The 12,997-nt window shown below is 45.0% G+C and overlaps 1 protein-coding gene across 1 annotated transcript in view; it reads left to right on the forward strand.

Moving 5' to 3' along the window:
• PLXND1 (plexin D1) overlaps positions 1 to 12,997 on the forward strand; it is a 352,004-nt gene that overhangs the window by 266,948 nt on the left and 72,059 nt on the right. The window contains exons 24-25 of the mRNA XM_069643445.1: positions 2,466 to 2,596; positions 7,052 to 7,250. Coding sequence (XP_069499546.1) covers positions 2,466 to 2,596; positions 7,052 to 7,250 — 330 coding nt within the window. The remainder of the gene's footprint in view (positions 1 to 2,465; positions 2,597 to 7,051; positions 7,251 to 12,997) is intronic.

The following is a 12,997-nucleotide window of genomic DNA, read 5'->3' on the forward strand; positions in this document are numbered from 1 at the left end:
TTAACCCCTTCCTGAGCATCGCTTGACGGGGGAGACGCAACAAAAACAGCGAGCCGGCCCCTTTGTTTGTCCAGAATGAGCTAAGATTCTGAACTTGTGACCAGTGTTCTACGTAGCCACAGGGCCTTACTACAGGAATCGGACTATGTTAGTGGTGGTTCCATGTAGTAAGCACGCGCCTTTCATAGCAGTGATCATGTTCACTAGTCTTTCTAAGGCTACTTGAATTTGTGACAGGCCATGCAGCGTAGGTAGCGGGTTTAGGGGTGCTCCTAGCTCTCACGTACTTCTAATATATAATAAACATGTGTACTGTGGCTGTTCCTACCACTGTCACCAGTGGCCAGTTGCCTACGGGCTTGGTGCGCTTTATAAATAAAACAAATAAATAAATAACGTGTGCAACTCTCAAACCCAGAGTTATCAAGGCGTCTGTACAGTGGAGGAGAAGCAGTGGGTGAATAGATAAACAGTTGTGGTACACGTGAGATAGACAGTTACTCATATTTGTTAAACAGCCGGGTTTTCACAAGTTTTTTTAATTTTGAGTAGGAGCGTTTGTTTCTGATATTGGGGGTAGTGAGTTCCAAAGAGAGCGTGCAGTGACATAAACTTGGGCCTCAGGCTCTGTTGGTTTTAAAGCGTGAATTGTGCACAGTGATGTTGGATGATCGCAGAGAGCGCACAAGGTGTTTCTAGGCGATGTTGTCATTTAGGTAGAGGTGGTCTTCTTTGTAGATACAACGGTGTGCAATGGACAATCCTTTGACGTTAATGCAGGCTTTGACAGGTAAGCAGGTGGACCTCTCGCCCAGTTGCAGGGTGGTGGTCGGAGTGAAGGAGGCCCAGAGCTTCATTTTGAAGAAGTTGGAGCTTAGCAAGGCTTGCGCACGGGTACCCTTGAGGAGCATGTCACAGAAGTCCAGTTTACTGATGGCGATGGCTCTTGAGAGTGTAAGGCAGTTGCTTTGGGAGAGAAATTGACAACCCAAGGAGATGAGCTTGGAGGTGTAAACTGAGGAGGAGGCCAATGCATTAACATGCTTGGTCATAGACAGTCCTGCATCCAGGTAGGCTCTCAGTGTTTTTACATGTTTCAGGATGGGTATGACGGCGCCGTCAATGGGGAATGAAGTGAAGGCAGGGTCGAGGTTTTTGAGACGGTTAGAGATTGTACAGTATAAGGTTTGTAATAATAAACAATGAACACTAAAAAATTGAAAAAAATAAAAAAGCCACCTGCAAGTTGCATTCACTAATGGTTTCTTATGGAATCCAACTGCTCATTAGCAGGGCCAAATGCAAAATGTATTCCATAGGAATCCATTTGTCTTATGTCTGCATGAAAATCTCATATAGGTGTAAAACCTGGTGTTCTTCCAAGACGGAGGAAAGCAAAATGGAGATGCCAACTCCACTTTGTGCACTTCCTATGCTTTGGAAGGGCACGAAATTGAGGTGGTGCACAACATAAAAGAATAAAAGCATTGCCCCATTTCTTTTACGTTTTTATGTTGCACTCCACTCAGTGCAAAATGACCCAGTGAATGACTGTTGTCCCCTGGGCTGGCTCCCAAAGAGGGGCATTTGCGTAGCAAAGAAGTTATTTTAAGTAATGCGGTCTTACTCCCAGAGAAGGCTCTTTGTATTTTGAGTTACTGGGCCTCATTACACTGACGGCGGTAAGGGTTAACGGTCACCGTTAATGGCAACGGTGACCGTTAACCCTTACCGCCGTACTACGAGGTCCCTTTGCGGGTTGGAGGATTTAACGCCTGCTTCTTGCAGGCGTTAAAATCCAACCCGCTAAGGGACCTCGGAGCTAATTACGGCACCGCAAAATTGCGGTTCCGTAATTAGCGCCTTCCCCAGTCCCATAGAGCCCTATGGGGCAGAAATGGGAATGGGGAAGGGCAATGGCGGAAAGGGGATTTACCGCCCCTCCAACCTTGGAATGGGGCGGTAAACCCCCTTTCCGCCAAGGCGGTGCCGGTATTTTACCGGCATGAGCCATGGCACTAATAGCGCCATGGCTCACCGCCTACCGTGTAATGAGGCCCACTGTCTCCAGGAATACGAACAGGTTAAATCAGAGTTATTCATGGTGACTTCTTTGTGCATCAGACCCGAAAGGCTTCAAAATGGGAGAAGAATAACTTAGTTCAAGTAAATTGTGGATAAAATAAGACAAATGAAGATCAAAAAGGGCAGTGCACCAAGAGAGCAATACAATAATTAAATATTATCAACTGCATTCATTCTAGAGACACAATTCAACAGCATCAACTGAGCTATGTCTAGTTGAAAAAAACGTTACTTTGCAACTGATTGCTTCCTCACAATACACACACGCACTCTCCCGCAGGAACATGCATGGATGTATGTGAACGCCAACAGAATCCAGCCCACTCTCGCCATCCCACCTATGAGCAATGTCCTTATCCTACTCTGGCTTCTTTTCCCAGGTCCCTGAAAGCTGCAGAACCAACATGGAGGAAGGGATCGCACTATTCTCCACCCTGCTCAACAACAAGCACTTTCTGGTCACCTTCGTCCATGCGCTGGAACACCAGAAGGACTTTGCTGTGCGAGACAGGTGAGTTCAGTCTATAACCCGACGAATGAACAAACTAATAAATGGTGGAGGTCCTTAAGACAATTTCCAGTTAGCTCCTGAGCCCTGGATTGGGAGAAAAACTAAGATGGCGCGGCAACCATGCCCTGATCATTCTATCAATATTGTCTAATTGAACCAACAACTAAGAACACACATTAAGAGGATACAGTAGAGTCTTTGGTGGTAGGTAGAACTTAAAATGTACACTAGCAGGGACCAGATTCATGGAAGAAATACTGCAGCATGGAACATAGTCTGAATATTTTGGTGCAGTGAACAGACATGAGGCATGCTCTGACACCTGAGGAGCTGTTATTGGGAAGGGCCACAAGAGAGACAGACTGGTCCACAGAAATATCAAGAGCTTTATAAATTGGCTCAGCTCCGTGCCAAACCCTGCTTGACATCTGATTGACTTGGCCCTGGCATTAGCAGGCTTCCTCACACTTGTTCAGTAGATCAATTTCCCAGTGGGTGAGTACCGCCCCGATCAGTCTTCCTCTGGGTGACTGCCACTCTGATTCAGTCCCTCGCTGGGTCACCACCATGCTCGGAGCACATGCCAAAGTATTCGCAGAGAATGGCAGAAAAGGAAGCCAAGCCCAGCAACGTCACACAGAATGAGGCTCAAAAACATCCACATCAGAGGATGTCAGTGCTCTTTGGATGCTCGAAGAGTGCAGGAAAAATCCGGAAAAACAGGGCAATTTCATTCAGCTTTTGATTGACCGTAAGTGAACAGGACACCCTTGGGACTAATGGAATCATCGTTGGGGTGCGTCGCCTCTCTAGTTCCTACCATGCATCCTTTATTTGCTGAGAAATGTTGACAGTGATAAGAGGAAAAGCCACCTGTCCCATCGAATCGTCTTATTGCTCTGCCTACATTTGCATCCTGCATAGCCTCCATTTTAACCAAACTCTTCGTGTTTCTGAGCAATGTTGATGGCCATGAGCTCTCTTCATGTCCTCAACGTATTTACTATATGGTCAGGCCTCAAAGTTTGTGGAAAAACAAATGAAATATAGATATTTTTCGCGCATTGTACAAATGACATAATAATTGATGTTGGCGGTAATGGGCAGAAGTGTGCTCACGCTGCTCCTGCAGGAGTTTTGGCAAAGTCTGACCAGAAATCTAACCATAATCTTCCAGAGCCTGTCAGTGAAAAGGCTGTTGACAGGGTAGAGTGACGGAAATTGAAATCTGTAAACACACCGGTCGTCTGGTTTGCTCTTCGCCTGAGAGGACACACTGAACGGCTGATTCGTAGACTCCCTCCATGGTTCAGACATTACTGTACAGACCAATGGAATATCACAGAGATACCAGAAAAACTGGAAAACACATTCTAGTTCTCAATCTTTTGTACATCGCTTTAACTAGGAAACGGCTCGATTCCGATTGTGATTGTGCAAATTTTACAAAATCTATGATGTTGCATTCATGAAATTGCTCAAATATTATTTTCTAGCAAAATCGCACATAAACATTTTTTTGTGGCCAAAATGTATCTCTTCTTAAAAGTTAATGTGCAGTATTACTGCCAACAAAGTGTAAGAAAAAAAAGTAATGTGTTTTGATGGATTTACCAATAAAACGGTTTATTTATCATTGCTTTTATTTTTTTTAAAGCCACTAAACAACATTGGCACTGCTAGGTCGCCCATCTTTGACCTTCACGAAGAGGAACATTTCAAAATAAACCTACCAGAAATGTGCCTAATGTTTGCTCATTGGACAGGGGACATCGTTGAGGCCACACCTGATGGACCTTGACATTATTTGAAAAACAGCGGTTTTATTTAAGGGGAGCTGTTGGTAATTAAAATGAATTTAAAGTCAGAAGCAGTCTCCCCCTCATGCACATTCAACAAAAAGGACAATCCCAAAAAGGGCGAACCATTATGCTTGTGCTGGGGGTTGTAGTTGTGAAGAACAATTGCTTTTAAAAGTGACAACATGTTGTAAATTAATGACATACATGTGCCTATTGTTTGCAGTGTAGGTACAATTAATAACACTATTAATTAACTTATATAAATATATGAAAACAGTAAAATATTATATTTGAAATCAAATGTATTAGGGTCATTTTACAAAGAATCCAGTGTTCAATGCAAGATATGCTACTTGTAACTTAACCCTATAAATGGCAGTGACCTACAACTGTAAACTGTCTTCACAGAAAATCAGGTGTAATTTACTGCTATAGCGGGAATTAAATACAATACAGGGAACCTTGTATATATATATATATATACACACACACACACACACACACACATATAGGGCCTCATTACAACTATTGCGGAATGGGTTAACGGGTGCCGCTAATGGTGGCCGCGCTGTTAAACCCATTTTGCAATATTACGAGGTCCCCTTGCGGGACCCGCTCTGGACATCTGGTTTCACCAGACATCCAGAGCGGATCCCGCGAGGGGACCAGGGAGCTAACAACAGGCCGGTCGTAATCGGCCCGTTGTTAACTCCCACTCCCATTCCCATTGAGCCCTATGGATGCTCAAATGGGAATGGGGAAGGACCGGGCCCGGGTTCCCTGTAGGAGGAATTACCGGGCCCTCCAAACTCGGAATGGCCCGGTAATTCCTCATTCAGGGGACCCGGACCCGATTTTGGAGGCAGCAATGGCGCCAATAGCGCCATGGCTACCTCCAAAGTCGTAATGAGGCCCATAGTATCAGAAAATGTATACGTTACCTGTGATTCAGAAGAAAACCCCTCTGACGCACAACATATATGGCTTGAAATGGCATAGGTTGAAAGTGCCATGCTAGACAGGAAAGAATAGCACTTTTTTATCTGCAAAATAGTTTACATCACATCTAATTCCACATATCGCCACCATTTACATACATTTTCGACACATAAAGTTACTATTTTGTGTGGTATGTCCATACATACTCCTCTACCCGCGTGCTCTTTTCTGAATCGCGAGTAAATACTTTATTTTGAACGGGTGCAATTTATTGCATATTTTGCTAGTTCATACTTTTTCCAGCTGTGAGTTTGACGCTTGGCAAAACCTTGCCAAATTGACCCTATGCTATTTTATTTTATATTACATATTGTAAGTGTGCTAACACATGTAATAAACATCAGAAATAATAAAATATGTGAAATAATAATAAATTCATTTCAAATAACAAAATCCAAAAGTAATCATGTTTTACATAATATCAGGTTTGTATATAGTGCTTCATGATGAATTTCCCACACTTAAAATAGTGCTTATTGCCCAACTCAATTGAAAGCAAGCAATAACATTATTCATAAATTGATTACTTTTAATGTGGTAATGAATAACAATGTTTCCTATATTATAAAAACACAAAATGTTTGGGAACGGTTGATAAAACATTTTGAAACATCTTATTGGTTCTTTGAAGAAAGGTCATTTGTTTTTGATTGGTAAAATGTTACAATTCACTTTTCTAAAACTTTGTATTAACCAAACAATATTTATTTTAAAAATTATAAACTATAATGAAGTTCAAGGAAAAGGTGGCATTTGTTGGCAACCGACTGGATTTACTTTCCTAATGCTTGGCCAGGCAATCTTTTTAAAAGTTATAAATATTATTGGAATTGGGATTTATTAGTAGAAAGTTAAAAAAGTACTTCATACCTTTACAATTGTGGATGCAATTTATAAATCAAAATCCACCAAAACGTTTGTTTAAAAAAAATATATATAAATGACATGCATAACATGTAAAAATAATGGTTGGTTTATCTCATATTTCAATACTGTGATTTATAGACCAAATAGCTTGCTTTGTTGTTTTTGAAGAGATAATTTATTGGATTAGTAAAGCAAAGTTTGAATTATGAGCCAATTCAATTTTGCATATTTTACCTCTGTTAAAGACTATTTTTGCAATGAACATTGAGAATTTGTTTTTTTGCAAATTGGGAATTGGTTGTTTTTTCAATTTCATGAAATGGCAATATTTTGAGTACAATTTCATGAAACTAACTGTAAAAAGAATTGGCCAATTTTTCTCATTCCTAGATGTAGCAAGCACACAATTTCTTGGGCAGTATATATAATGTGATTATTCAAATAGAGTCTTAAAGGTGTGAACACAACACTGCACAATGACATGCCAGTAACCAATTTACAAGATAATGAAACACGTTTTTGAATAATCCAATAAAAGATGGAACATGGTGCAACTGGCACTCCATGCAAAGTTTACAACCTGACACTTAGTATTTCCCAACTCGATGTTATTCACTGTATTTTCATGGGAGAAAGGCTGAGCAAGTCCAATCAGAGTTCGAATCTGTAAAGCTTCCGATTACACACACACACACCTCTGCATGGAATGTATTAGCACGACAAGCTTTTTCCTTGGCATACATGGCACTTCCTGCTGAGGCTTCACCTTGCATCCCTGTTCCTCCAGATGCAACCTGGCCTCTCTGCTCACCATTGCCCTCCACGGCAAGTTGGAGTACTACACCAGCATCATGAAGGACCTCTTGGTGGACCTCATAGATGCCTCGGCCTCCAAGAACCCCAAGCTGATGCTGCGGAGGACGGAGTCTGTGGTGGAGAAGATGCTCACTAACTGGATGTCCATCTGCATGTACAGCTGCCTGAAGGTATGGACACCACTCGGCCGGCCGCTCCGCTCCCTCCCAGCCCGCCTTCCGTAAAGCAAGAATAGTCGTTTGGTTGGTTGTTTATTTTATTTGTATAGCGCACCTGAGCCAGGCGTATCTTACATCATGACATCATCTCGTTCCATTGTGTTACACCTATACAGAGAGAGAGAGAGAGAGAGAGAGAGAGAAAGAGAGGGAGAGAGAGAGAGAGAGCACACACAACACACGTTGGTGATGTGTGTGCGTATGCACTGAAAGGTACTTTTTGTTGTTTTTGTGATGGATATTAGCCAACGCCTTTGTCACAATTTCAGTCTGTTTTTTAATCCTCACCACATCCCCATCGAATATACTTATTCAAAACATCTGTGCAAGCCCAAACATCTGTACTGCAGAACCCGTCCAAAAGCTGCTGGCAGTCACAGCAGTGTCATCACAAGCCTCACTCTCAGTGCCTAGTTCATGTCGTCGCTGGGCCAGAGAGCGTATCCTGCCGGGCAGGGCGTCTCTGTGGCAGAGGTGACTAGGTAAGGCAAAGGGCCCGATCTACATCAGAAAGACAGAACTATGATATTGCCTGGATAAAGCTGCGTGTACTAACACCCCACGGGTCCATATATAACATTAGTACCCAGCGTGGAAGTGTATGGCTGACGTGGGTCCCAGGGCTGCTGGGCATCACTAACGGTGCCCAATCTGGCCAAACGACATATGGGGTTGCTTGTGGTCTCTCACAGAAGGGATGTCGCCTGGCAGTTTGGACTGGACTGCCCCAATTGGGGTGGGTCCAAGCTTGATTTGCATATTGTCTTTCCCTTTCCGTAATGGCTTGACAGGCTGAAAAACAAACCTTCCATTTTGCCTGTGTCCAAACATGTCAATGTTGGCTGCAACACTACATACCAATATTCCCATATAAGTGCATACTCATGTTTGCATTGCACAGAATGCTAGTAATGATACCATGAGTAAACCTGTGCAGGCTGGCTCTTCCAGTATCTGCCAGTATACCCACATAAGAATTAACTCTTGTTGGCGTTGGCAATAGGAAATGCTGTGCCACAGTAACAAAACATTTCCCGAGTGATTCCACCACTTTAAGCCAGTACGGCCATGCATCAAAAGCATGCATTACCTGCACAACACACTTCGTCTGATGAGCATACCGTAGCAGATTAACATACCACACCTGCACAGCAGGCCTCAACTGCACATCACTCTTTACACCAGGTTAGCATGCTGCACCAGAAGAGCACACCTTACCCAATGAGCATGCATCACCTGTGCAACACACTTCATCTGCTGAGCATCCCGTACCAGATTAACATACCACACCTGCACAGCTGCCTCACTTGCACAGCAAACCTTACTAGGTCAGCATGTGTCACCTGCACAAAACACTTCACACTTCATCTGCTGAGCATACCGTAGCAGACTAACATACCACACCAGCACAGCAGTCCTCACTTGCACAGCAAACCTTACCAGGTGAGCATGTTGCACCTACACAGCACACCTTACCCCATGACCATGCCTCACCTGCACAACACACTTCATCAGCAGAGCATACCGTACCAGATTAATATGCCACACCTGCACAACAGGTCGCACTTGCACAGCACACCTTTCCAGATGAGCATACATCACCTGCACAGAACACCTCACCTGCTGAGCATACTGTACCGGATTAGCATACCACACCTGCACAGCATGCCTAGCATGCACAGTGCACTTAACCTGGTGAGAGCATGTCTCACCTGTACAGCACAACGTACCCAATGAGCTTAACTCACCTATACAAAACACCTAATCTGCTGAGCATATGTTGTCAGATGAACACACCACACCTGCACAACATACCTCGGTGTCACTGCAAGCTTTATCTGATAGGTATACCTCATCTTCTGAGCATACCTCACCCGATGTATAACCCTCATCTGCTGAGCATTACTCACCAGATGAGGATTCCACAGCTGCACAGCACACCTGTTTAGGACTCACCAGTAAGTAAACCTATTTACTACGTTTACCTTACCTGTTGAGCATACCTCACCGATGCATAACTCTCCTCTGCAGAGCATATCTAAACAGGTTATCATACCACACCTGCACAGCACACCTTCTTTACCTGATATGTATACCTTACCTGCTGAGCATACCTAACTGGATGCATACACTTGTGTATAGGCGTGTTATAAATGCCATATCATATACGCCTTATCTGCTGAGCATACCTCACCAGATGATGACACCGCACCTGCACAGTACACCATATTTATCTGATAGGTATACCTCATCTTCTGAGCATACCTCACCGGATGCATTCACCTATCTGCTGAGCATACTACACCAGATGAACATACCACACCTGCACAGCACACCACCTTTACCTGATAAGTCTACCTTACCTGCTGAGCATACCTCACTGGATGCATTCACCTTATCTGCTGAGCATACCACACCAGATGAACATACCAGACCTGCACAGCACATCTTCTTTGCCTGATAAGTATACCTTATCCATTGAGTATACCCATGAATAACCCTCATCCTGTGAGCATGCCTAAACTGATGAACACACCACACCTTCTTTACCTGATAAGTACACCTTTCCTGCTGAGCATACCTAACTGGATGCATACACTTGTGTATAGGCGTGTTATAAATGCCATATCATATACGCCTTATCTGCTGAGCATACCTCACCAGATGATGACACCGCACCTGCACAGTACACCATATTTATCTGATAGGTATGCCTCATCTTCTGAGCATACCTCACCGGATGCATTCACCTTATCTGCTGAGCATACTACACCAGATGAACATACCACACCTGCACAGCACACCTTCTTTACCTGATAAGTCTACCTTACCTGCTGAGCATACCTCACTGGATGCATTCACCTTATCTGCTGAGCATACCACACCAGATGAACATACCAGACCTGCACAGCACATCTTCTTTACCTGATAAGTCTACCTTACCTGCTGAGCATACCTCACTGGATGCATTCACCTTATCTGCTGAGCATACCACACCAGATGAACATACCAGACCTGCACAGCACATCTTCTTTGCCTGATAAGTATACCTTACCCATTGAGTATACCCATGAATAACCCTCATCCTGTGAGCATGCCTAAACTGATGAACACACCACACCTTCTTTACCTGATAAGTACACCTTTCCTGCTGAGCATACCTCACTGGATCCGTTTGCCTTTAGCACCAGTGTGGCAGGTGAGCTTGTGCCCTTTGTGCTGCCCGGCCCCCATTTTAGCTTTAAATTTGCTCTGTATTGTTTCTGCACCTGTGCACCTTGTGTGCTGTCTCCCCGACCCGCTTCCTGATTCTCCATCTTCCACCCTCCTCTCCTCCCACACCCCTGCTCCCATTGGCTCGAGAGACCCATTAGAGAACACCCAACCAGGGCAGCCCTGCCTGAGCAGCCCTCGACTAAGGGCCCCAAGGCAAATGGCAGCTCTAGAAGAAGCTGCTCCAGTCCATGTTTGTCCGTAATTTACCTGTGAAGCCAGCCGCCGTAAAACAGCAGCGTCTGACAAGCTAAGTGTGGTCTGGGTGAGGAGTACAGCAATTACTGTATTGTAGCAAAGCCCTACCACCCTTATTACCGTAAGCACACCCATTGTATTCACACAACAAATTAATTTTTCAATCACTGCTGTGTGGCAAAGTAAGATGTCTCCCCATTGACTGTTGACTCCCAAATGCAGGCGTTTTGCCACTTATCCAAGTACCCCAAATTTGAGTGTTTTATCACTGACTGCTCTGTTTCAAATCTAGGTGTCACTGCATTGGCTCCCACATTTAGGCATTTCTCTATTTATCTAGGTACCCCACATTTTAGCATGTTATCACTGACTGCTATGTTTCAAACCTAGGTGTTACTGCATTTGCTGTTGAGTCACAAACCTAAGTGTTCACCCATGAGTAGAATGGGGGAGTAAGCCAGACCGGAAAGGAGTGCTGAGAGGAAGAGAGCCATCCGAACGGGAGGGAGATTTAGGTGTACCTTTCCCGATAGAGTGTAAAGTGGGAAACATGGGAGAAAGATGAGCCCAACCTAATTCGACTCCTGACGTGGAGCCTTAGAGGAAAATGGGGAAAGAAAGGCGCCTCGATCTCGGAACTGATAGACCACGGGCACAAGGTGCGCATCCCCCCCTGGAGGAGCCCGTGAGGGTGGTGGTTGCTGCACACCTCGGTGTACTAAAGGGGTCGGGATACGGACATCACTTGGTCTGCATGCTGTGGGTGGAAAGGTACCACCACTGAATAGCCCATTGAGTGCCCACTCTTCAGCACACAACATAGGAGTAGTAAGTGTTGCACTCCAGAGAATACAACAGGGGAAAGGCCACGTGCCACAGTCAATCAAAACAGTGAGGGTAGGATAGGGTACCGCCACTAACCAACCCTACTAAAAAAGCACACCCTTCTGCCTACACTGCTCAAACTCTGAACTAAACGCAACCATACCTTTACAGCACAACAAACCACGTGCACTTCACTACACCAGAACGAAACAAACCACACATAGCCACACACAGTAGCACATGACTGCTACCAACCACAAATCAAACCTACGCTAGGCGAACGGTGTAAACCGTACTGAAGCTTCCAACAGCACAACACAGCTCCCTTGCTCTTTTCTCCTTCGCAGTCCTACTTTCACCACCCTGAGCCTCTTGCTTTACAGATCCACCAGAGCGCCAAGGAACCACGCAGGTGTCAGTGCGCGCTATAAGAACCTTTAACATAACAGCATAACATCTGCAGAGCATACTTCACCAGATGAACATAGCACATCTGCACAGCACACCTTTACCTGATAAGTCTACCATTGATGCTGTGGAGACCCCACCTGATGCATAAGCCTAATCTGCTGAGCAGACCGTATATGACGAGCACACTTGGCCACCACCCCTCATTTGGTTGGATTTGCCCCCATTGCAAACCTCATTGTTTGGGGAAACAGTACTTGAAATGGACGGAGTATTCGCGCTTGCTCTGCTTCAATCATAGTACGGATATTACGCTGGCGACGCCTGCATTCTCTGTTTCCTCCCGGCTATTCTGCCCACCTTTCACGTCATTCCGTACCGGCAACCCCCCACCTCCCCTAATTACCACCACCGTTCACCAGTTAAACCTTAGTGGCTCTGTTCCACTTTAAAAGATGATAAACACCGCACCTAGAAACACCATTCTCAGCACAAGCCTGCAGTTAAGCGCCCTGAGACCTTTGGATTAGTGTTGCGCTATATAACAATGCATTTAGTTAGTTAGCACTCCCCAGTGGGTATGGGGGTGGAAGGTTGCGGGAGGGGTCTTCTGGCCACGGTGACAGACTTGGTCAGCTCGCTGAGTCAGTTTCTGGCTAGGTCCCACTCCAGTGTGTATGCAGAGGGCGGCTCCATTGACCCTCCTCCAAACCCATCCTTCTCCCGGCCGACCGCTGCTGCTGAATTTTCCCACACTCAGCCCAGTAGGCCACGCTTGGGATCCTTTACAGATTTCCCGTCCGCAGCCCAGAGCAGCCCTTGGCTCTGGCAGCAGCCTCCTCCGCCTCTGCTGACTCTGGCTACACTTCCAAGCCCCCAGTTTCCGCATTTCAAAGGGGGGGACTTTCCTCCTAAAAGGCCAGGCATGATTTTCTGAAAAGTCCTTCCCACAGAGTGGTGACCTCGAGAACGTCGAGTCCAGAGCCAGACACTGG

This window comes from Ambystoma mexicanum, chromosome 2p (assembly GCF_040938575.1).
Source record: "Ambystoma mexicanum isolate Mex_15411 chromosome 2p, UKY_AmexF1_1, whole genome shotgun sequence".
Lineage (NCBI taxonomy): Eukaryota > Metazoa > Chordata > Amphibia > Caudata > Ambystomatidae > Ambystoma > Ambystoma mexicanum.